The sequence below is a fragment of the Coenobita brevimanus genome, chromosome 46 (genome assembly GCF_032717465.1).
Source record: "Coenobita brevimanus isolate Jiangsu-jjx chromosome 46, ASM3271746v2, whole genome shotgun sequence".
NCBI classification, from domain to species: domain Eukaryota; kingdom Metazoa; phylum Arthropoda; class Malacostraca; order Decapoda; family Coenobitidae; genus Coenobita; species Coenobita brevimanus.
In genome coordinates, this window is record NC_136999.1 from 54572316 (window position 1) to 54598469 (window position 26154).

Sequence of the window (26154 nt, forward strand, 5' to 3'; positions counted from 1 at the left end):
ATAATAAATGGTACTGTGCTATAAATGATAACTAACCTTTTAGGATAGTGTTGGTGGGTTTGCTGGGAATGGAAGGTGGTATCCAAGGCTGTAGGTAGTCCTACTGGGTCAACGGAGGATGGCTGCTGGCGTCACTAGCGGGTAATGGCTGTTGCTCCTCCTCAACCTCCCTCATAAATCCTTCGAAATCAAACCTCCCTCATAAATCCTTCGAAATCACTCTCAGAATCACTATCTTCATCCACAGCCATGGAAGGTCCTGCTTCTGCCTGTCCTAGCCCTGTAATCCTCGGCAAAGTGCATGCTTCTCACACTGTTGCCAGAGCCCCGTCTCATGACTGTGGAAAGTGATCACTGTCGCTGACTCGGTAGAGAATAAGGAGAATCAACTTTGTTTATAAACTGGTACGGACGCCGATGAGAAGGGTTTCAAAACGATTGATATTTATTCTAAAATATTAATATGTATTCAGTGTCAGGCTAAATGTTCAATGCTGTAGTACGATACATTCTCTGTCGAGTCGCCTGGGTTTTGGTCACACTGTTTTGCCCGTCATATGTTCGGCAGGAATCCATCCAGATGAATTCCAAATGCCCGTGGTATCGTCGGCAATTTTACCACGTTACCGTTCCGATTTACCATCGTATCCTCGGCAAACCTGGTATGAAGTGCCGTGTGATAGCCTTCGGCTGCCAGGATCTTGTCTTAGTCTTTTATTATGATCACGTTAGCTTCATTCATGTTATAGGCCTTGGCAATGTCAACTTTCCTCTCCCCTTTCTTCTTCCTCTCGATGCTTTCTAGCTTGGTGGCCTGAGGGAGGTGCCGACGCTTCTTGGGGTTCTCAGAAGGCTTCCTAGGCATCGTGAGCAGGGTAAAATGCAGTAACAAGGGCAGAAAATGCAGCAAGAAAAAAGCACCTTCCAATGCAATTATGCGACTGAGTGGCGCTGTGGCGGGAGAAATGTAAACAAAACATCACGTGACACCAGAAGCGTTTTTAATTGGGCAGCATCACGATCACGTCACGATAGCGGGCGGGGAAGGCTACTTGATCAGAAGTTTTCATTGGCTATCATCATCATGGGAATGTCCAGTATATATTATATATATTATATATACCATTTACAGTATATATATATATATATATATATATATATATACCATATACAGTATATATATATATATATATATATATACAGTACCCTCGCGTCCAACACGATTCACGTCCAGCACGGAGAGCAAATAATTAGTATTATTTAATACGATTTAATTACTGCAACACGAGTGTGTTAGCATAACACGCACAGAGCTCCGAGAAGTGGGCGAAATCCGCAGAGTTCACCTCTAGCACGATCACCCCCGGTCCAACACAGTCATACTGGACATTCCCATGATGATGATAGCCAATGAAAAACTTCTGATCAAGTAGCCTTCCCCGCCCGCTATCGTGACGTGATCGTGATGCTGCCCAATTAAAAACGCTTCTGCTGTCACGTGATGTTTTGTTTACATTTCTCCCGCCACAGCGCCACTCAGTCACATAATTGCATTGGAAGGTGCTTTTTTCTTGCTGCATTTTCTGCCCTTGTTACTGCATTTTACCCTGCTCACGATGCCTAGGAAGCCTTCTGAGAACCCCAAGAAGCGTCGTCACCTCCCTCAGGCCACCAAGCTAGAAAGCATCGAGAGGAAGAAGAAAGGGGAGAGGAAAGTTGACATTGCCAGGGCCTATGACATGAATGAAGCCAACATGAGGACCATAATAAACAACCAAGACAAGATCCTGGCAGCAGTGAAGGCTTACAGAGTGCTAGGACAGGCAGAAGCAGGACCTTCCATGGCTGTGGACGAAGATAGTGATTTTGAGTGTGATTTTGAAGGATTTATGAGGGAGGTTGAGGAGGAGCAGCAGCCATTACCCGCTAGTGACGCCAGCAGCCATTCCGGGGACCCAGTAGGACTACCTACAGCCTTGGATACCACCTTCCATTCCCAGCAAGCCCACCAACACTATCCTAAAAGGTTAGTTATCATTCATAGCACAATGCTATCTATCTATCTATCTATTGCCAGACGCCTCAATCCTGTTTGGGGTGGCCACAAACAAATCGCCTCCACGTCGTCGTGTCCCCCGCCATTTCATTGCCCTGCTCCCAACTCACACCCCCCTCTCTCATATACCTCTCCACCCCATCCCTCCATCTCATCCTCGGCCTCCCCCTCCCTCTTCCCCCCTCCACCTCACTCACATACACTCTCTTCGTCAGTCTTTCACCCTCCATCCTCTCCACATGGCCAAACCACCTCAGTGTGTTCCTCATAACACTTCCTATCACATCCACATCTACACCACAACACTCTTTTATATTCTCATTCGTCAGCCTGTCTCTCCATGTGACTCCACAGGCTCCTCTTAAATAACTCATTTCCACTGCTCTCACTCTTGACTTGTGTCCTTCCAACAACGTCCAAGCTTCACTTCCGTACGTTAGAGTTGGTATCACAATACTGTCATGTGGTAACTTTTTCACTTCCATGCTCACTTCCCTGTTTCTTATCACTGCTTTCAAAGATCCAGCAACCTTTCTTCCCCCATTTATTATAATTACAATAGTACCAATATATGTATAAGTATATGGTAGGTGTTTAGGGTGACATTTCCTAGGGTTGCTGACATAATTCATTTTCCCCCATAGGCTCTATTGTTTGTCCAACACGTTTTTGGTCCAACACGGGACCCATGCATGACAATATTACTGTGTTGGACGTGAGGGTACTGTATATATATATATGCTATATATGTATAAAAGAGGAGGGGGGCAACAGATCACCAAGTGCATTAAACACATGTTTACTCAAGCGCGTGTAGCTCGACAACTAAGTGACATGGTGTGATGCAGCTAGTGTTAAACTATGGCCAAAAGTTACCACTACACAGTGCTCCATTGTCATTATAAGCCAGTTAGTTGGTGCACTATCTGAAAGTTTGGTTTCTTTCTGGACAGGTCTTGTACAAATGAGGAGGAAAACTGGAAGATGGGTGGAAGAAAACTGTGACAGAGTATACTTGTGAAGGAAAGAAGGGGAAGAAAAGTTAAAGTGCATATGGATGAAATCCTTGTTAGCTATGCCAGAGATGATGATGATGATGATGATGATGATGATGATGATGATGATGATGACTGATGGATGATGATGATGACTGATGGATGATGATGATGACTGATGGATGATGATGATGATGATGATGACTGATGGATGATGATGATGATGATGATGACTGATGGATGATGATGATGATGATGATGACTGATGGATGATGATGATGACGACAATGATGATGATGGTAACGATAAGAAAACTTACCATCAGAAAAGCCAAGCGTAAAATCTGAATCAGAGTTATTCATGGAGGAGTGTGACCGATGGGAGTGGTTAAGTGGCATGCTGAGAGGGCGAGGGCAGAGGCGAGTTGTGATGGGACGGGCCAAGGAAGCCAGGAACACAGCCAGGTATACCCACGTGATGGCCATGGCACGCCTGGCCCGCTCCACCTGCAAACAGCACTGTGTGAGACCTACACATGGTACAACAACAGACAATGGTAATCAGTGTCAAATGGTGATGCATGAGGACAAATGGCATTAGCCTCTGATATACAGAAAGAACATTTGCAAAACAAGACGAAAAACAACAAGCATGCAAACAAAATCAGAAATTGGTTAACATTACCACGGCACAGGGCTCATCTAGACATGATCCCAGTGGACTGCATAAAAACAGCCACTGCAGCCAGGTACTCCTATATGACCCTTTGTTGAGGTTTATTAAGAAGTGTCTGTGTTGTGAGAGTGAAGTGAATCAGGCAAATAAATATGATGTGGTGTGAGGGGCTGCATTGGAGGATTATTTATGAAAAATGACAAATGTGATATGACTGTGTGGATATAAGCTGGTAATCTTATTCTTACACTAAAGAGGAAGATCAGCATCCTCAATATTCTCTCTACCTCTCTTATTTACACAAAAACAATCTCTGAGTACATTGTAATCCTCATCAAAAATCTGCTTATATGACTCTGTCTCTAATAACTCAATAAGCAAAAGCTTTTTCTATGCTTTCAGTAATTAACAGCTTCTATATCATAACATACTGATTGCCAACAGTAGTCCTTCACAGTTTTGTAACGCTGAACTCTCCTGATGGGCGTGAGTGCAAGTGCTTGGTCTGCAGTTAGTCTCTCTTGGGGATTTGGATTCAGTAACCCCAGCAACACTGATTGCAGCTCTTCAGACAATTCTGGAAAAAAAAAAAAATAATAATAATAATAATTTTAAAACTTTAAGTATGCATTATACAGATTTTAAAAACTAGAGACTTGACTTGGGGGATGCAAGTACCTCAGTGCATTGACAAAATGGAAAGGCAATTGGCCACTTGTAAATTTTAGACTAAAAGGAAGTTGAATATGTCAACACTGAAAATTTTCATAGTAGTAGCACAAACTGCATTTAAAATATACATATATCGTGAAAACAGCTTTGACATAATATTAAGCACTTGATCAACAATCTTATGTATTGATTTTGCCATAAATAAGGAAAGTGCAATACTGAAGTTCATTCATCTGTTATCTGTGAGACACTGCTTTTCAATCCCCTTATTTAGGGTAAAACTGAAGCATAACTGTTCAACAAGTACTTGATATTATGTCAAAAGCTACTTTCATATATTCACATATTTATCAATTATAAATGCAAATCATGCTAATATTATGATAAATGTCAGTGTCAATATTCCTAGTTTCCTTGTGGTCCAAAGTTTGTAAGTGGCCAACTGTATAATGAAATGGAGATTGTTGTGGCTGAAGGAAGTATAATGGCCAAATTGTGTTAATACTTTATGGAGGTTGCACAAGAACTGCATTAAGGTGTATCAGTGCCCATTTTAAAGCAAGAAACTTTGATATGGCACTGCTGCATTAGTTTGAAAACTAGTGACTGTAGTGGATATGGGACCATTGAAAAATAAACATTGGGACTGTGCCAGATGGATAGGATGACTAATAGGCAGTAGTGAAATATAGATAGTATGGAATTTAACGATCATTGGCTAGAATGAGGAGTGGTTAGTAGTTCAGGGAGCTGTTACCTCCCCTGACATGAAGAGGGCTCTCCCTCCCTGTTAAGGGTTCTTTGTATGCGGCATGTGTTAGAAGCGTAATGCTGTATGGTGGTGAGACCTGGGCAGTAATGGAAGAGGATATTTGCAGGCTCAAACATACAGAAATGACAATGATTAGATGGATAAACGGTGCATCCTTAAATGCAATGCCTTGGGGAGCTAGGTTTATGATGGAGGCGCTAAGAGGACAAACAGGACTGGAGTATATTGGTGTTGTGATGAGGAAAGGTAGACTGACATGGTTTGGGCATGTGGAGAGAATGAGGGATGACAACTGGGTGCAGAAAGTGAGAGTTGGGAATGCTGGGGGTTGGGATGCAAAAGGAAGACCAAAAAAGACCTGGGACATGATCATGGAGTGTGATCTCAGGGATAAGGGATTGAATAGGGAGGCTGCCAGAGATCAAGCAGCATGGAGTGTCACCATCAGGTGACGAAGGACAACGCATGCAAGCATGGTGGAGCCTTCATAAATAAAACAAAACAAAGAGAGTAGAACATATGCATCCATCCATCCATCATCCAATCCTACATTGCCCCAAGAGGAGCATAGGAGCCCAGGGCTAGGCAGTTGGTCCCGACATTTAAGATGTGCAAAGATGGCAAAACTGTATGAAGAAAAGGGATATGAACATGGTGAAAATGTTGAGTATGAAAGTTGGAGAAGGCATGGAGAGCCACGATGAAGGCTGGGTATGGTAAACTAATGTAAGAAAGTAAGGCATGAAAATTTTAAAACAAAATAACTGATCAGAGATAAAAGAAAAAAAAAAATGAATAAAGTAATGTACTATACTGTAAGTAATGGTTGTACTATTTTTAACCTGACAGTAGTGTGACCTTAGGGATATGGGACTGAAAATGGAGGCTGCCAGAGATCGAGCAGTATGGAAAGCCACAATCAGGTGACCAAGGCCGTTGTATGGATTGTAGGAGCCTTTATTAACAAAACAAAATGAAACGAAAGTAGACAATACTTCACTGAAGTGCATCTAACATGAAAGAAAATAATAAATATGGAATGTTTCCCTAACATGTGAAGCTGAGAATTTTGAAGGGTTCAGTAATGCGTGATGTTTGGCCTCAAACAACTGACACATTTTTAATATAAAAGTAGAATGAAGCAGGCAACATTTCTGTTGTGCTTATTAAAAAAAAAAAAAAAAAAAATAAAAAAAAAAATCAGCAGGGTGTTGTTAAAACATGGCAGTGGGCTTCTGGGAAGGTAAACTCTGCTAAAATTAATATGAGCTTGCAGCTGGATCCCGCCCCAACTGCCAGAGAAAAAACAAAGTGACTGACTGGTTGAAACACAGGCAGGAGCCTTATATACAGTACAAGGAGTTTCTAAAACAGCTTTACAGCTGGACATGCTACAACAGTTTCCCATTCCACAACTTGACGAAGATGACCAGGGAGAAAACATTCACTACCAGCACGACAGCACACCCCTTCATTATTCTGGAGAAGTGTGAGAGTATCTCAGCCATCATTTCACTGGTTGGTGGATTGGCTGAAGGACACCGACAGCATGGCCACCTTGTTCCCCGGAACTTACACCCTTGGGTTTTTTTCTTATGGGGATTTGTTAAAGACTGAGTGTATGTACCACCCTTACCTGCAAATGTCATTAAGCTCCAACATCGCATTACTGATGTACCTGCTGAAGTGATGACAGAGATTCTCCATCGTGTGTGGCAAGAAACTGACTACATATGACATGTCTGCTGCATTACCAACGGAAGTCACGTGGAACCATAACTAACTATTAGAGGTAAAACCTGATGCGTCTTGCTACATAACGACATTTCAAACTATTATGTATGTCATCATCATCCAGACCTCCTTTCCCAGCTTAGGGCAGGGTGAGGAGTAGCAATGTCCAGAGAGATTATGTATGTCCTTTAAATATATTGTATATACTGTTTCAAAGTTGTCAAGCTCTTTTAGAAACACCCGGCTTACACTTTTATAAATGTTTAATGCTCCAAACAATCTCTCCTTTCTACACATTATCACAAAAGATGTACAGTACTCCTACACCGATGAGGGGACAACAGGACTGGATTATGGATGGATGGGTATTATCCCCTCCTCATTTCCTGATGCTATAACAGATGATCACTGAAGAGTTTCTGAATCACATTTCACTCCATCTTTTAGGTGGCAAGTACAGCTGGGGTGTGATGGAATTAAAGATAAGATGACAGTAATGATGGTGTGGACAAAAATGAAATACTGGTTAAATTATTTATAAATATTAGCTAACTGGAATGCAAAAATCATCTTCAACAATGAGGGGTTTCTGAGGCTTCCATAACAGCTTAAACAGAAATCATTCCCCAATAACATCTGCCCATGATACACCTGCATTCAGAAGTGTGACAGCATTAAAAAAAAAAAAAAAAAAAAAAAAAAAAAAAAAAAGGGGGGGGGGGGGAGTTGGAGGGATGTACTGACCTAACTTAAAATTTCCATCTTCCTTGCAGTAGGTGTGACCAGCCACAAGGCACTCACTCAATGTACTGCTATCCTCAGGTGACTATAATATATCAAGCCAAATTGATTCCTCCAATGGAAGTCTTACTGTGTTGGATGGAAACCATATAGCCTACAACAGATGCCTGGTCTAGAGGTTTAAAGCCCTCCAACCACATTTGGGCCATAAAATGGCTTAAATCCAAGGGATGGATGGAGCCTGATGCTCACAATATGCCACAAAGATGAGACCAACTGGTCCAAGGGATGGATGGAGCTTGCTGCTCATATTATGCCACACAGAAGATACCAACTTGTCTTTCATACCATATATGGACTGAGTAGCCACTGGTACCCCCAACTTGGGGAACGGGTGGCTCATTGGCAGAGCATCAAGCTCGTAATTGTGGGATTGCGAGTTCGAACCTCGTCCGGGGCTGCCGTGCCAGGAGAGGTAGCGCGCTCCTGTAACCCAGCGGGGCTATATGACCCAATACAGAGTCTAGCTCAGGGGAATGCCATTTCTCCCATTTGGCTCCCCAACTTCTGATGGGGCAATAAAGGAGTAATGCTTTTGTGCCATTACCATCATCCTAAGCCCATTTTCCACTAAAGCAGTAAAGATCCATCCACCCATCATCCAATCCTTTATTGTCCCATTACAAGTGTAAGGGGCCAGATCAACTGCACAACTGGCATACTCATTCACCAATCATGTGTAACCCATCGCCAACAACCAGTTGGAGTACCTTAACTCATTAGACCACTGGGGTCTACATTCATAAACAAACTTACAATCAACTCTGTCATGAGTGATTTGTTTTCCCACAACAGACAAGGAAAGGAGTACAGAAACTTTCCCCATCTCCTGCTCTTTCTCCATATAAAAAATGAGATTTATCAGGGAGCTGCTCATAAGTTTGTTTATGAATCTGGGTACAAAAAGCCAAGATAACCCAAACATTCCTCAACTCACAAGAGGGAGCTGAGGGTAGTGATCCCTGCCTTGGCATGTCATGCCTCCTGTCTGGGTCAGTGGTATTATGTGAACAATACATCTCAACCCCACCCTCAGGTGTAAACTCACTGGGCCACATCCAACAGCAGTGTCTTTATTTACTAGGCCACAGTGAAGTAAAGATAACACAAACATTTTCTTCCACTCACTTGATGCAGCTGGGGGTAATGATCCCTGCCTTAGTTTCTGCCATGCCTCCCCCTGTTTGGGAAGGTCAAGGTCAGTGGCCAGCTCCAGGATGGTCATACCAAGACTAAAGATGTCTGCTGGGGGGCCAAACTGCTGTTTCATCACTTCTGGGGCTAGGTATTTTGGGTCACCTTCTGCTGCCTCATGCACTGGACCCTGTCATACACAATTAAGTCTCAGTTTCATCAGTCTATCAACAAAACATGTAATGAACATTTTTCTACTATCATTACTTAATATGGCATTGCATAAATTTAAAACTCTTCCCTTTATTCACAAATGAAATATACTTACATTCCCCCCAAGTTTCAATCATACACTCTGAATCAAGAATCTGTCTAAGAGTATTTTCTAAACAATGTGAAGATAGCAATCTGGTAAGAATACATCCTTAAAATAAAAAAAAAAAAAAAAAAAAAAAAAAAAAAAAAAAGTGGTCAACATTCTCTGCACCAGATTTCAGTGTATCAGTTAAAATGTTTTCTGACTGGCCTTCTTGTTAATGAAAGAATTTACAATACTGTCAACAGAATCCAAAGCGTATTTACATGAAAAAGTACATACAGTCATTTACAGTACCTGTGAGATGTCAATGACTAGACCAAAATCACCCAGCTTGCAGAGACCATCGTAACCGAAAAAAATGTTCTCAGGCTTGATGTCCATGTGTACCAAGTTGTTCTTGTGTAGGTGGCTAACTCCCTGTAATTGTAAAACTTGTTTATTTCACAGTAAGCATTGTAAAATCCTTAAATACCAAATAAACCTTACTATCTAACATCAATATCATCATCCCAAGCATAATTCCACCTAAAAGGTGGGGTGAGGTGGAATCCAGAAACAAGAGTATGAAAGCACTAAAGTATAAGACCTGCTGTGCAGTGCTCCAGTATGTGTGTTATTATGTGTGGTCCAATTCTACAAGTAGGGCTCGTATCAAATGAGATTCCACCCAATCCAAATCTGAGCTGATAATTTAGGGAGGCTGGGTGATGTCCTGATCTAAACCTAGTTAGGTGAACTCAATCAGCTTTATTTAAGGATACAAGACCTCTGATGGGTGGATGTCAGAAGGAGAGCTTGTAGTATGGTGCTCTGACAGGCACTGTATTGCCTTCTGTGTGAAATGAATATGTACCAGCATATATCTCTTCACTGTTCGTGTTGGGATATCTGGAGGTGGGATGTTGGGGTCTGGTAACGATTGTGTGGTGAAGGAAGGAAGGAAGGAGGGAATAATGAAGAATTAGCACCAAGCCATAATATGGCTATGCAGCACTGCAAAAGTAGAGGGAAATAATGGCCGGAAGAAAAACAGAAATATCAAGAAGAGTTGAAGGACAGAAGAGCACAGTAAAGAGACTGGAGACAAAAAGGCCGCCTTTTAGTCATCTCTTATGACATGCGGGGATACTCAGGATGGTACAGGTATGCCCCAGTGTAACGATGCCATTGGTTAGGCAAAAACCCATTGTTAGGCAGGGTATCGTATATCAGGGTAGATTTAACATGTAAAGTAATGGGATGCATTTTTCAGCCTTGGGTTTCCGCCTAAACCAAGTCCAAAACCCACCCAAATGAGCCCAAAACAAGTTTAAAGCCAATCTAAATGGCCTAGCAGTTGTACAAGAAGCTAATCTAAGCCTAACACCTGTAAATAATTCACTAAAACCAACCAAAAAAATATGAAAATCGTCAAATACAAGTCTGGGAAAAATCAAGCTTAGTAAACTGTACCCCAAAATGACAATGTTCACCCCACCTATGGCTAAAACACATTAATGTCTAAAAAAATTTTTATTAATCAACCTAAACACACAATTTTAGTCTAAAATATCATCAAAATCAGAAAAAAAAAAAAAAAAATCAAAACTCATCGTTAAATCGGGGTTTGGCCATCATTAGGCGGGGTATGGTGGTATTTCTAACCCCATCATTAAGTCAAGGTATAACATCTAGGGGTATCATATATCGAGGTATACCTGTATTCTTCCCCCATTCCCCACAGTGAGATTGTGTGGTGATTGTTTTATGTGCCTAGCTACGGTGTGTGGCTGTCATAAAATATCTGGGGTGCTGGTTTGGCTCAGGCTGCCACACAGACATGTGTTCCTCTCACATCAAGATAACCTCCAACTGGTAGGACTTTTGTTTCAAGGTGTGAGTTATAGGAGCAGTACTCGTGCAGCCAGTGACAATACATAGCACTGTCCTGTATGGGTGACATGGCACTGTAGTGGGTATTAGATAGGATGCAGTCATAGGCCATCGCTGACCTGATACTGGGTACTGTTTGCAGGGTATGGAGTGTTTCTTACTGGTGCCAAAAGTCTGTTCCTGTAAGTGCCACAAGTGCACTGAGTCTGGAGATGCATCCGCTCTTCTGTTTTGTTGGTGGTCCTTTATGCATGTCTGGTGTAACATATTACTCCAAGGATCTTAAGGAAAGGGGTATGTGGCACTGATCCATTATGAAGTGAGATACTTAATTCTATGTTTGATGAGAAATCTGCTGACTACCAAGTTGGAAAGAACTTACATGTCAACCTTGTTTTTGAATCCTACCTCCCTATTTTATATTTCATTTGAAATTTGGGTTAAGATCTATTCTATCTATTGCCTGATGCCTCAATCCCACAAGGGGCGGCCGCAGACAAATCGCCTCAACATCGCCCTGTCTCCTGCCATTTCACTGCCCTCTCCCAGCTCAAACACCCCTCTCTCATATACCCCTCTACTCCATCCCTCCATCTCATCCTCGGCCCTCCCTCCCTCTCCACCTCACCCACATAATACTCTCCTCATTAATCTCTCTCTCTCCACTCGGCCAAACCACCTCAGTGTATTTCTCCTAATGCTTCCTATCACATCCACACCACAACGCTCCTTCACTTTCTCATATGTCTGTCTTCTCTCATGTAACTTTACATGCTCCTCTAAAATGACTCATTTCCACTGCTCTCACTCTTGACTTGTGTTCTTCCAACAAGGTCCAAGCTTCACTTTCATATGTTAGAGTTGGTATCACAATACTGTCATGTAGTAACTTTTTTACTTCCAGGATGTTAATTCCATCCATCCATCCACCATACAATCCTATATTGTTCCATGAGGAGTGTAGAAGCCCCTCATTTAAGATGACAGTGACCAGCCTCACTCATCCCTGAGTGGCATAACATGAGCAATAAACCCCAACCACCCCTTGGATGTAAACCTTCACCAGCTCAATCCGACTGGAGCACCGTAATTACCCACTAAACCACCAGGCGCCATAATTTGGTTATATAGTTACCACTCAGTGTAGTGAATGGTTTCCTGGTGTACAGGAAACCATTTGGCTTGTCACTCAGTGTAGAGTCACCCACCAGCAGAGAAAAGATGCATATGACCGACATGCCAGCCAGTACGTTGATGACAATCATTTTTTGCTACTTAACCCCTTCATTACCAGAGGTCTCTCCAAAGTCCAGGAAAATCATTTGACGACAGCTGGATTAAAAACTAAAACACGCCACCAAGCTGAAAGTTAATGACATCTTCTTCTAACCTTTCAATATAAAAGGTCATCCATAAGCCAAATAAAATCACAAGGTGCAAGCAATAAAGTAAAATAAAAATCATCAACCTGTAAGAATTAAGTTTTTGTCTTGTTTCCACAGCAGTAATGAACTTGCATCACTAAACGGATAACAACCATTAAAAAAAAAAAAAAAAAAAAAAAAAGCAACAACATCCCCAATCTAAGGGCTTTGAAATGAAAAGACATGTAAGATGTGTAATGATTTCTACTGACCAAAGAGTGGAAGGGAAAGCATGCTTAGTTAGTATGGTCACTTAAAGAATGGATGTTAACTGAGTGGGTAAAGGGTACAGTATACTATATACTCAGTATGAATGATTTTGAGGGTAGGAGGAAGCATGGAATATCAAATATGATAAGTGAATGGGTTTACATGTTAAGAGGCAAAAGAAGTGATGATGAATAGAAACAGCTGAATGCTACTCTTTACCCTGCTCTAGGGTGGGAAAGGAGGTCTGGATGATGATGATGAAGAAGTACAGTATGTATGGAGATGGACATGGTAAACGATCAGAGATGAGATGGACTCGTATTACAAGAAAAATCCACCAGAATTAGCCTAACAGGAGGAAAGTGCATCACAAGGCTAGTTTTACATTTTTCTGATAGGGAATTATTACAGCATCACCTGTCTTGTCTCTCTCTCCTCTTCAACCAGACCAGACTGCTTTTACCTAGACTTTGCCTACTGAAACAAGTTTTAACAAAATTAGTCTACACAATCTACATACCAAAAATATACTGGACTGGATTTCCATAAAACTGAACCGAACAAGACTTTCACTACCAGATCCCAGCTATAAATTGGTCATACTTGATACAATGTTCTCTAGTTCACAGGCAACGCAGAAGCACATTTATGTATGGATCATTTAGCCAATGAGGTGAAAAAGGATTTTTTAAAACTAAATGATGAGTGAATGGCAGTGTCTCTGTTGACAGATGTTTAATTTTTTGTGCTATATACTTCCTTTTCTGGTTCTCTTTAAAGTTCACATTCCATATACCAATCATTTCAGATTCCTGGTCTGACTTTAGCAAAAGCATTGTCATTGCATTTGACATGTAAAAGGCTTTCAATCGAGTCTAACATATCTTTAATTACCAAACTGCCCTCTAAAGGTTTTTATCCCTCTATCGGTGCCTTCATCTATAGCTTCCTTTCAGGTCATTCAATAGCTGGTGTTGTAGACGGCCACCATTCTTCTTCTAGAACTATCAACGGTGGTGTTCCTCAAGCCTCTGTCCTATTACCAACTCTCTCCCTTTTGTTCATCGGTGACATTCTAAGCTGTACACCTAACCTATTTATTCATACGCTGGTGACTCTACTCTTCACCTTTCGATTCGCTTCCTGCAGTGTCCATCTCAGCAGTTACTCCAACAAACAAGAGATAAAGCTATGGCACGCCTAATGTCTGACTTGGCTCATATCTGTGACTGAGGTAAAAAACAGTGATTGAGGTAAAAAACAATCTTGTTTTTAATGCATCAAAAACTCAGCATCAATCTATTCTATTGCCAGACGCCTCAATCCCGTTTGGGGTGGCCACAAACAAATCGCCTCCAAGTCACCCTGTCCCCCGCCATTTCACTCCCCTGCTCCCAACTCACACCCCCCTCTCTCATATACCTCTCCACCCCATCTCTCCATCTCATCCTCGGCCTCCCCCTCCCTCTTTCCCCCTCCACCTCACTCACATACACTCTCTTCGTCAGTCTTTGACCCTCCATCCTCTCCACATGGCATCAATCAAACCAACAAAACCTTCCACAGGAGTACCCACCAATGTTTAATAAGATCCAGCTCAATCCTTCATCATGCTTAAACATACTGTTCTTGGGGTTTCATTCTCTCGGGATTTATCTTGGAAAAATCATATAATCTCTCTTGCAAAATCTGTTTCCAAACGACTGGGTGTGCTGAGCCAACTCCATGCCTTCTTTACCCTTGCACAGTTGTTGACTTTATACACGGGTTTTGTTGGCCCGTTCAGAGTACATCTCATACATGGGGAGGCTCCCCACATACAGCTCTTCTTAACAAGGTGGAACCAAAGGCTTTTCGTTTCATTAACTCTCCTTCTCTTACTGGCTACCTTCAACCTCTGTCTCTTCACTGCACTGTTGCATCTTTATTTCTTTTCTATTGCTACTCCAATGGTCACTGCTCCTCTGAACTGTCTGCTTGCAGCCTTCCACCTCTACGACGGGTGCATAGCACCCGTCTAGCAACAAACTCTTATTCTTGTCCAACTCTCTACGGCAAGAGTTAACCGTTACTCCCAGTCCTTCATGAATGCAACAGGACAACTCTGGAACTGCCTCCCCCTGTCTGTATTTCCTACTGCCTATGATCTCCAGTCTTTCAAATGCAGTGTGTCCAGACATCTCAAAATGAACGGATCTTGCATTTGGTTCTGTTATCTTGTTTTTGCTTTTTCTTGGAGGGAACAATTTGCAGGCTCCTGGCCTTTGGTTCCTTTTACCTTTGTGTGTGTGTGTGTGTGTGTGTGTGTGTGTGTGTGTGTGTGTATATATATATATATATATATATATATTTCCTTCCATCTTCTATCTTTCTTTTCTTCATTCTTTCCTCGTCTTTCTGCCTACGGGTGACTTTACACTCCCTCTTCTGTCTTTCATTCTTTCCTCTTCCTTCTGCCTATGGGTGACTCTACACTGAGTGACAAGCCAAATGGTTTCCTGTACACCAGGAAACTGTTTACTACGCTGGGTGGTAACCATATAACCAAATTTTGGCGCCTGGTGGTTTAGTGGGTAATTATTGTGCTCCAATCGGATTGAGCCGGTGAATGTTTACATCCAAGGGGTGGTTGGGGTTTATTGCTCACATAATGCCACTCAGGGATGAGTGAGGTTGGTCACTCTCACTTAAATGTCAGGACGAACTGCCTAGCCCCCGGCTCCTACGCTTCTCATGGGGCAATGTAGGATTGGACGATGGATGGATGGATGGATGGATATATATATATAAAGGACACTGTTCATTAAAGCCAACAAAAGTTTGGTGGGCTTCGTGGCGTCCATTACATCTGATATCTGCTACACCGGGGTCCAATATAACGAGGGTCTACTCTATAGTAAATACAACCGACACCATTCAATATCCATGGAATTAATGTACATATTTAATGATAACTGTTCAGAAAAAAATATATAAATAAATAAATAATAATAATAATAAACTGTTTCCTGTAAACCATGAAACCATTTACAATGCTGGGTGGTAACCATATAACCAAACCATACATGCTCCCTATGTGTCAACAAGTGGGTTGGTGGAGGGTTAGTGCCCCTCCCCGTAAAAAAAGTAACTCAAAGTCAAATGGCCACCCCTTACAGGATTATGGCATCTGTCAATAGATAGATAGACAGATAGATAGAAATATTATCAATGCTGAGGCTAGAAATGGCAGGGGACAGGGTGACATGAAGGCGATTTGTTTGTGGTCACCCCGTATGGGATTAAGGCGTCTGACAATAGACAGATAGATAGATAGGGGCTAGAGAATATACAAACCTTAAGCAGGGGTAGGATTACTGTAATATTCCATAGCCACAGCAGTGCTGCCACAGAAAACCTAGGTGTGCAAAACAAAACATGGCACATTGCATTGATAAAACATGACGTTGGCAATAGGATAAAATACTGTAAACAAACCTGGAGGAGGTCAACAAGATATTCCCAGATGGTATGCTCAGGAAGATCATGCTTTGTTTCAGCCACTTGAGCAAGGGAGGTGCGGCACACTTCTGTTAGCAGGTACAACTGCTGACGCTCCTCCCACGCCCGGTAGAACTCTACGCAGTTACGATGCTTTGGTAGAGTTTCATGTTTCTGTACCTCCTGCATACGTCGCCGTCTGCGCATGTACAAATATATCAGGGTTTAAAACAATTAACTAAGGATGTAAACTACAGTATCAACAAATACAAATACTAGAACCAAATTAGATTCATCTGTACAGCACTGTCAATTTGTTAAATTTTTCACAACACCATCAGGTCTCTAAATGTTTGTTCAACAACGTCTCATTAAGAAAAGAGTGTCCACGTATGCTGAAACTCTTGAATCTTTACAGAAAACACAATGCCAGTAAGTATAATTCATCTGAAATAGGAAGATACATAACTGCATGACAGGTTTCTGGCTAAATGCCAAAAGATCCAGGCAGAGCTTGAGCTGCAAAAACTTTTCCACTTAGATGGGAAGACACTATATTTTGAAAGATGATGAGCTAACTTGCAAAATTCTTATAAAAACAAAATCTATATTATTAAAAAACAAAGTACAGTACCCTCGCATCCAACACGCGTTAGTCCAGCATGATTCACGTCCAGCACGGAGAGCAAATAATTAGTATTATTTAATACGATTTAATTACTGCAACACGAGTGTGTTAGCATAACACGCACAGAGCTCCGAGAAGTGGGCGAAATCCGCAGAGTTCACCTCTAGAACGATCACCCCCGGTCCAACACGGTCATACTGGACATTCCCATGATGATGATAGCCAATGAAAACTTCTGATCAAGTAGCCTTCCCCGCCCGCTATCGTGACGTGATCGTGATGCCACCCAATTAAAAACGCTTCTGCTGTCACATGATGTTTTGTTTAAATTTCTCCCGCCACAGCGCCACTCAGTCACATAATTGCATTGGAAGGTGCTTTTTTCTTGCTGCATTTTCTGCCCTTGTTACTGCATTTTACCCTGCTCACGATGCCTAGGAAGCCTTCTGAGAACCCCAAGAAGTATCGGCACCTCCCTCAGGCCACCAAGCTAGAAAGCATCGAGAGGAAGAAGAAAGGGGAGAGGAAAGTTGACATTGCCAGGGCCTATGACATGAATGAAGCCAATGTGAGCACCATAATAAAAAACCAAGACAAGATCCTGGCAGCAGTGAAGGCTTACAGAGTGCTAGGACAGGCAGAAGCAGGAACTTCCATGGCTGTGGACGAAGATAGTGATTCTGAGTGTGATTTCAAAGGATTTATGAGGGAGGTTGAGGAGAAGCAGCAGCCATTACCCGCTAGTGACGCCAGCAGCCATCCTCCGGGGACCCAGTAGGACTACCTACAGCCTTGGATACCACTTTCCATTCCCAGCAAGCCCACCAACACTATCCTAAAAAGTTAGTTATCATTCATAGCACAGTACCATTTATTATAATTACAATAGTACCAATATATGTATAGGTATATGGTAGGTATTTAGGGTGACTTTTCCTAGGGTTGCTGACATAATTCATTTTTCCCCATAAGCTCTACTGTTTGTCCAACGCATTTTTGGTCCAACACGGGACCCATGCATGACAATATTACCGTGTTGGACGCGAGGGTACTGTACATGTTATTCAAATGTAAACTGGTACCAGAACCTTCTCAAAACCAAATCTTTTATGTATGCATGAAACTAGCTTGAAAAATTATAACTACTGGACTTGCAGGTAAAAAAATCATACCTATCTCCTTCACCACGAAATTTAAGGATAGACTTCTTGCAGGCATACAGCTGACCATCCTCCTTACTCCTCACACGGAACACTTCACCAAACGATCCACAACCAAGTCTCTCCTCAATCTCATAACACTGCTCAAAGTACAGTGCTGGTTTCTCTGCACTGTACACTGAACTCTGCACAATAAATGCTGGAAGGAATATACAGTGTAAGGGACATTTAACACTTATGCATTCTTAGACTAGGCTTACTTGAATATGTTTGGTTTTTCTTATGTGATTTTTTTTTTTTTAGTACAACAAAGCTATGTACATCAAAATTTATAAAATACAGTACCAGTAACTACTGTACTTTAATTCAATCACTGCACAGTAAAGAACAAACATGCACTGTACAAGTTACTTTAATTTTTAAATACTGTACAGTATTAAGAACAAGACACATTCCACAATTACATTTTTTTACAAAAGCTACTGTCGTGCACTCAAAAAGGGACTTCTCCCTGTTATCTTCCTTACAAGTGTCTCTGTCATCCCTGAAGGAGACAGGCTGAGGCCGATCAGTATCAGGGACACGTGAGAAGATGCGAGTGACGGGGCAGCTCTTCACTGGGGCTTTAGGGGGAGCTGCAAATTTGGGGGTGCCTCGAGACTGCAACAAACATGAGAGATGTTATAACGGCGATACACATATGTCCTCATAACTATCAAGCCTGGATGGAAGCTCCTCCCTTAACATTAATGTCATATCACATTTAGCATTCCTAGGTAAATATTCTTTGTTTTCTAAATCTACCAATTCCCAATTCACTGACCCTAACTTCTCTCTCTTATGCTCACATTGACCTGCACCTTGGTACATTAAATTACATTTCTTTTCTTACTCTCAATATCATCATGGAAATATTTTTTACTGATGGTTGACAACAAAGACAGAGCTATGGAAATACTATAAAAGAAGTGAGAGTATACAGTCTAGGGGCTTATGAATGAATGCAAGGAAACTAAATGTTAAAGGGGTGGCTTGTTGGTGCTGTTTGAAGGAAAGTTGGTAGTAATTTCATCTTGTGTGGGTTCTGTGCCAAACTAAAAACTGACACAAGTGGCTCTGCTGAGTTGCTGCTCCTTCATGATATATGAAAAAAATGCAGTTACACTATAGTCTCACCAATCTAAAACCAAGGTTTGGGTGGGGTCTGGCGCTGGATGCAGCCATGCCATACTTCCTAAACGAGCGATGAGTAGATTCTGTTATATATGTAATAGGCATCACAGATAGGTACACACATACTAATACATTATAAACGTAAGTATTCTAGCATATCAAAGGAAGGTAAACTTGTAATGCATATGGCTCTTGTACATCAATAAAGAAACGTGGCATATATATTTTACAGTGGTGCTGAAAAAAATGTAGTTACTTCTACCGACTTTCATGGTAGTTCTAAGTTGGGTAAGTAATGTAACAATTACGTTTATAATATAATTTGAAGGAATCAGTAGAACATACGCTATTTTCTTAATAGAAATAAATAAGTTAAAACACTCATGAGCGGCAACATCCAGGCCCATACTGGGAGTTAATCCATTGGAGGGAGATTAAGCTTCTGTCACGTGCTTCCACTGTTCACTGTTATATACAGTATATAACTTAAATTATATTTATAACTTAAATTAGTTTGTCTTTACACACACACAAAAACACACACACACACACACACACACACACAGAAGTGGGTGAAGTCATGTCAGGCCAGGTGGCGAGGTGTGAGCGGACGAACTCTAACGGTGTCAGGTCAGCCACTAACCAATCAGAGTATAGGAAACAAGGCAACGCTGTACGCTGGGAAATCCCTGGCTGGACTCCACCCAAACCTTGGTTTTAGATTGGTGAGACTATAGCTGGATGTTCGGAGAGTGAAAAAGTTACAAACAGAGCAATAAGAAACTGCATACAATATGTAAAGAAATGTATATGGTAGGTAAAAAGATACCAGGAAGAGTAAAATACACACACACACACACACACACACACACACACACACACACACACACACACACACACACACACTGTAGACTATATACCAGGAATTATCCAGCCATGTTTTGAATCTCCCCAAATGGCATCTTGCACCCCACATTAACCACTTTTACCTGATGGTGTTCTGTACTTTTCATCTTTATTCTTGCTATCTCCTAATAAATTTATTCACTCCAGAATAGACTTCTTGGAGAAGAGAGGTCTGATATGGGTTTTGTTAACTCCTTCACTGGGTGGGGGCTCCCGTAACTTCAGTAACTCTGCATCGTAACAGCAAGACTAAAATACTGGTATATGTTGAAGCACTTCCTTATATCCCTCTTACTCTATGCTTCTTGCAGTTAAGTTCATATCAGCTCACAGAAATTAATTACTGGCAACATCTATGCTAATCTGGGTCCATTCAGATCTTATTCACATCCACTACAGAATCAAATCATTTTATATGATATCCTGTCATTTTTATGACAGCTACTTACTGCGAGCCACGTCAATATTGTTGCACTGTATTTATTTCAAGGTCATGAGTATTTACACCCAACCAGGAAAATACCAGTGTTATCTGCAACCCACCAAAAATACTGTACCACAATGACAGTATTTGCACCTTGCCTAATTGTTCATAGCCTACTATATATAGCTAACATTTCCAATAAAATGGATTTATACACAGAGTGTCTGCAATAGATAAACATACAATACCTGGCAAAATGGGATACCACAATAAAAAAACAAGAGAAAACTTTACTAATACCGATAACGTTTTATACGCTTTTTTTGGGTTCCACTCATCAATGGCAACAACATTTTTTCTCTACCGTTTTCTCCAAAAATTTGTAATAGCAAAATGTTGTGTTGAAAAACAAACACAGGAGTCATGTCAGTCTGGAGATGTTTGCTCCTTGCTTGCTGGCTGGGTGAGCCTGAACCAGCACCCTCTTCCTTACAGTCAGTAAGCAAGCTTTTATGGTAAGGTTCAGTAGTGGTTTGAATGGGTAACATCATGGACACAAGGCATTTCCCCATGAAATGAGGGTCAAAATTAAATATATGTCACATTTTTTAAAATATGGAAAACCTTGTGTTATCCATAAAACTCATGTCTGGCCAAAAGTACAAATAGTGGAAACTGCATATTATCTCCCATAATTAAAATTTACAAGTGTGTTTTTTCTTAATAAACTACAATGTAATTAGCATTGTGACAGCTTTAAAAAGTTAAGGAAATGTGTAATTTTGAAGATATCAACTATGAAACCATCAGTTTAAAACACACACCACAAGCGACCACCCACCTGTAGGACTTTTAGGTTGACTTGGCTCGTCAATCCGTCACTAATCGTTTGTCCTTGCTAACCTAACCTACCCTACCATAATTCAACCAATTGTAACTATTCACCCTAACATAGGCAACCTGAACAATCTGGGGACAAATGAGTTTCATTAATTCTTTACCAAACAGGCGCAGCCTTTCCATATTTTCTACTGAAATGAGACTTTCCCAGGCAACTGACTTGTTCTTATTCCTGGATTATCACAGCTACTGGGGATTTTTATAAACTTATCTCTGACAGCTATTAATGAGAATTTTGAACATGTAAATACAGTACTGCATTCTGCTGGCGTGTGCCAGTAGCCAGCCTTGTTTAATGTTCCTAGTGTACATTTTTAAATCTGAGGGCTGCCTCTCAAACAAAAGTGAGGTTAGGTTGGATTTGGTATGGTTAAATCATTTTCTCACTGCTTTGACATGGGATACACTGGCACATGCAGTTAGAGCAATGGCTGGTAAACAATGCGGCCAGTCGGAGAGATCGTTGGTAAACACTGCCACGGATGACCTGGCCGCTTCCTAATATACCAATAAAATAGGTAAATTTTGTCTTTCCAATCACTTCTTGCAGTCATAATGGAACAGTTGACTGTGTTGCTTATGTACCAAATTACTTACCTTGAGATCGTGACTTTGTTATAATATAGGCAGAATCACCGTGCCTGTTTGGTAAAGAATTATTTGAGTTTTAGGTCCAACTGGACCCACTGCCCACTGCAGGATGCCTCCACTAATGTCAATGAACATAGCTTTGTGCTCTTGATAACATGTAATTTCTCAGACCCTGGGTGTCATGAATGAATCAGACAACCTTTAGTAACAAAAATGACATTCCTGTGTGAACGGGTGCCATAAATGAGTTTAGTTATGAAAGATAATTCCCATCACAAAATTTTCATCCTATAAATGGTGGTCTCCTGCAGTTTGTCTGTAGAAATTTATCAAAAAATTGGTAAATTTTTACAAGTGGACAATACACCCGCCAGGTGGTGCAATATATTTTTCTGGCAGTTTTTGATGCGATTCGAATGTTTCTGACCTTCATTTTTGTCAGAAATGCCCCTCACCGAACACAATAAAACTAACCAAACCAAACCCAACATACCTAACCTATCTTAGGGGAGTAATAATCAATTTCCAAATGGGGTAATGGGTTATTTGTGATCCTTAGGGACTATACTATATGATAATGGTGCTAAAATTTCAAAACTGCATATTGTCCACTTGTACAATAATACCTTTCTGCTGCTCCATCACAAAGCCAGCACAAAACATTTACTGCTGGCCACCTAACTCATAACACTGACTCCACTACAGCAGAAAAAGATGGAAGAATACAAGACGATATGCAATACATCTAAAGGCAATTCTGGAAGAATTGAAAGAAATCAAATAAAACAAAATTAGTGGAACATATACCTAAACGCAAATCAAGACCTGTTTATGAAGATATCGGTAAATTTTTGGAAGTAACCAACATTTTCTTTTATTATTATTTTTAAGTTTTGCAATGCAAAATACTGTGTTTTAATTAGTTTTGACCTTCATTTTTTGGGGAAAATCCCCTTTTGGAATTCTGAGTAAGATTTCCAAAAGTGGGTTTATCCCCCAAAATCAAGATCAAAATGAATTAAAAACGCACTATTTTGCATTAAACGAACCCAAACTAACAACCTAACCTAACCTAAGGCCTGACATAAGACCGAGTGCACACGCCTGCACCAGCCAAAATGGCGCGACATTCATCAGCTACTGAGCGATAGCCTAACATAAGTTACTATATGACTATCCCTACAAAATTTGTTCCCCCAACTCAAACTAGGCTTAAGAGGTAAGTCTTAGAATAGTTCAGGGACGTAATATAATGAAAATTGGTAACATTGGTTACTTCTAAAGTTATACCAAGATATCTCTAGAGCATAACTTGTTGGGTCTGGTTAGTACTTGGATGGGTGACCGCCTGGGAACACCAGATGCTGTTGGCATCCATACGTCAAGTGGGGTTGGTGGAGGATTAGTGCCCCTCCCTGTAAAACGATTAACTCTAAGCCCTTGGCCACCCTGTCTGGGATACATGGCGTCTGGCAATGATGATGATAACTTGCCTATAATTTCATACCAATTACTGCATCAGGAAATTGTTAGATCTGCAAATCAGTAAAAGTAATTGTTCAAAACCATATACTACCTGGCTTCAACCACCTGCTGGGTAGTGATGCTGCCTAACAAATTCGTATGGTCAATGTTCCGCTGAAGCTGGAGTCTGCCCTACTGTCAGTGTTCCTAAGCAAATACATCACCGTACCCCAGATGCACCACTTTTCAGGGATGATTCTACTCTAAATTATTTTAATAACTGGTCAGGCAGTGTGGACTGTCGTAAAAATCCGTCCCTTCACCACATACAACAGAATGTAAGAATGTCAAAGGAAAAGGCGGGTGGATCCTCAGGTATTTATGAGTCAACAAAACGAACGTTTAAAAATAGTTATAGTTCAATTACCTTCTTAGTTGACAGCGGCCTCTCCTCTGTGCAGAATACTGGTGCTGGTCGCCGATATGATATTGAAGTGTCAGTTGCACCCACCAGAATCATTTTCCCGGCAAAACAGCGTCAAAACAAACATTGTCTGCCCACCACGCATGCGCCGATTTAGTAGGGACTGCCAGGCTAAAGTTTACTAAGGGGAAATATATTTTTATTTTACATAGTGCCAATATCATTAGTATACGAAATTAGATAAATTTTATTGATGTCATAAATAATATTTAACTTTCGCTTCTGTCGGCCATTTTTTCCGTATTCTTCAAGCATTTCACTTCCCATCTGAACCCTGCATTTCACTGTGACCCTCTTCTATCCTGTATTATCTGCCAAAATCTATTGTGTCATATTATTTCTTTCCACATACCAGTATTATACTTTTCTCCATATTCACTTTTTTCATTCATTCACTACCTTTTACATTACTGTCACTTTCTGCCATCAAGACTGCATCATAAGCATAAAGCCAAGTTGCAAATTAGCAAACTGTATACATTATTACAGTATTTAACTATTTAACTCCTACACACAGTGAAATGGAGGGGGGCAGGGCGACATGGAGGCGATTTACTTCTGACTACCCCTTAGGATTAAGGCGTTTGATAATAGAGTCAGACCTACTATACTCGCTTTCAACTCCCTGACTACTCCAACCATATGTATACACATATTTAACAACTTTGTTAAGAAACACATTCCAGACACCTACAGTAATGCTTAAAGGATTACTAAGGTCCCTCCCAGCTTTACACATTCAGTATTACCCTCATAAAAAGTTTTATTTCCTATTTGAAATAATACTCAAAGCTGATGACTATATTCAGAAAGACTGAAAGTCAAGCTGTTGCCTAGAAGTAAGTTGTTATTGGTAGATACCACTGCAGGGTGTAAAGCGCATTACAGCATTCCTGTCCTCCACTGTACCTTTGCTAAAAAAAAATATATATATATATATATATATATATATATATATATATATATATATATATATATATATATATATGTTTGTGGCCTGTCCTCCTCTCTTCCTATTCCACCCATCTTTCCTGTCACTTCTTATTGCTTTTCTTTCCTTTACAGGTGGCTCTACATTGAGTGAGAAGCCAAATGGTTTCCTGTAAGCCAAGAAACCATTTACAACGTTGGGTGGTAACCATATAACCAAACCACACGTGCTCCCTACGTGTCAGCAAGAGGGTTGGTGAAGGGTTAGTGCCTCTCCCCGTAAAACAAATAACTCAAAGTCAAATGGCCACCCCTTTCGGGATTATGGCGTCTGGCAATAGATAGATAGATTGTTTTGAGAGAGAGAGAGAGAGAGAGAGAGAGAGAGAGAGAGAGAGAGAGAGAGAGAGAGAGAGAGTGAGAGAGAGAGAGAGAGAGAGAGATTTAACCCTTCAGTACTGAGTGATGACATTTTAAACTTAATTCTTGATACAGTAATATTAAGCAGAATATAAAGGAAACTTTTCAAACTGGCCAAGTTACATACAGCCTGCATTTTAACTCCTTCAGTAAGAGGGATTTTTCCTAAGATAGCCTACCTGTAAAGAAAACCACCTGAAGGCTGCAAGAATATAGAAGGATGTCTCTGTGCTGAAAGGGTACAACTTCTTGATGATAAAAGGAGTATGTCACATGCACTACCGTTTACCCTCATTATCAGCTTTGCCTCCAGAATCTAACAGCATCTTTTCCATCTTGAAATTTCCTTTCCTTGTTGCACTCTTTAGGGCAGTCCATCCTGTTGTGGAGCGTGAAAGAAACATTACCTCGGCTGTCTTTTCCACCAACGTTGAGTGGGTCACGCATACTCAGAAGTCAATATGTTTAGAAGGATCACTGGTGAGGCATATAGGCTTCACCAACATGAGACAGGCTTTTACCTGTATGGAGATGTGGAGGGAGATACTGGTGTCCATGATAAGATCGGGATTAGAATATGCAACCATGGTAGGTCTACTACATTTAAAGAAATATATTAATACGCTAGAAAAGGTACAAAGGATGACCAGACTGAGAGAGCTATCTTAACTGTGAGGAAAGGCTGGTGAAGCTAGAATTACGAGCCTTAAGTGAAGAGAAGATTTGATTTTGATGTTTAGAGAAATAAGAGGAATAGAAAATGTGGAGAGAGGAATTGATTTGTGAAAGAGGAAGCAAGGAGAAGAGGACATGAATATAAACTGAGGAAGCGTACATGTCTTGAGTGATGTAAAAAAAAAAAAAAAAAATCCAGACTGAAGTGCCATAGTGTTATTTGGAAAAGTTTGAAAGGGGAGGTGACGGGAGTAA

The 26154-nt window shown here is 40.9% G+C and overlaps 1 protein-coding gene across 1 annotated transcript in view; it reads right to left on the reverse strand.

Moving 5' to 3' along the window:
- Positions 1 to 23938, reverse strand: part of LOC145398641 (membrane-associated tyrosine- and threonine-specific cdc2-inhibitory kinase-like) — a 43063-nt gene extending 19125 nt beyond the window's left edge. Inside the window, exons 1-8 of the mRNA XM_080271445.1 lie at positions 23818 to 23938; positions 18460 to 18592; positions 17945 to 18131; positions 16142 to 16343; positions 9453 to 9575; positions 8834 to 9029; positions 4158 to 4303; positions 3371 to 3557 (exon numbers count right to left, since the gene is read on the reverse strand). Coding sequence (XP_080127571.1) covers positions 3371 to 3557; positions 4158 to 4303; positions 8834 to 9029; positions 9453 to 9575; positions 16142 to 16343; positions 17945 to 18131; positions 18460 to 18592; positions 23818 to 23910 — 1267 coding nt within the window. The 5' untranslated portion in view covers positions 23911 to 23938. The remainder of the gene's footprint in view (positions 1 to 3370; positions 3558 to 4157; positions 4304 to 8833; positions 9030 to 9452; positions 9576 to 16141; positions 16344 to 17944; positions 18132 to 18459; positions 18593 to 23817) is intronic.
- Positions 23939 to 26154: the final 2216 nt, after the last annotated feature.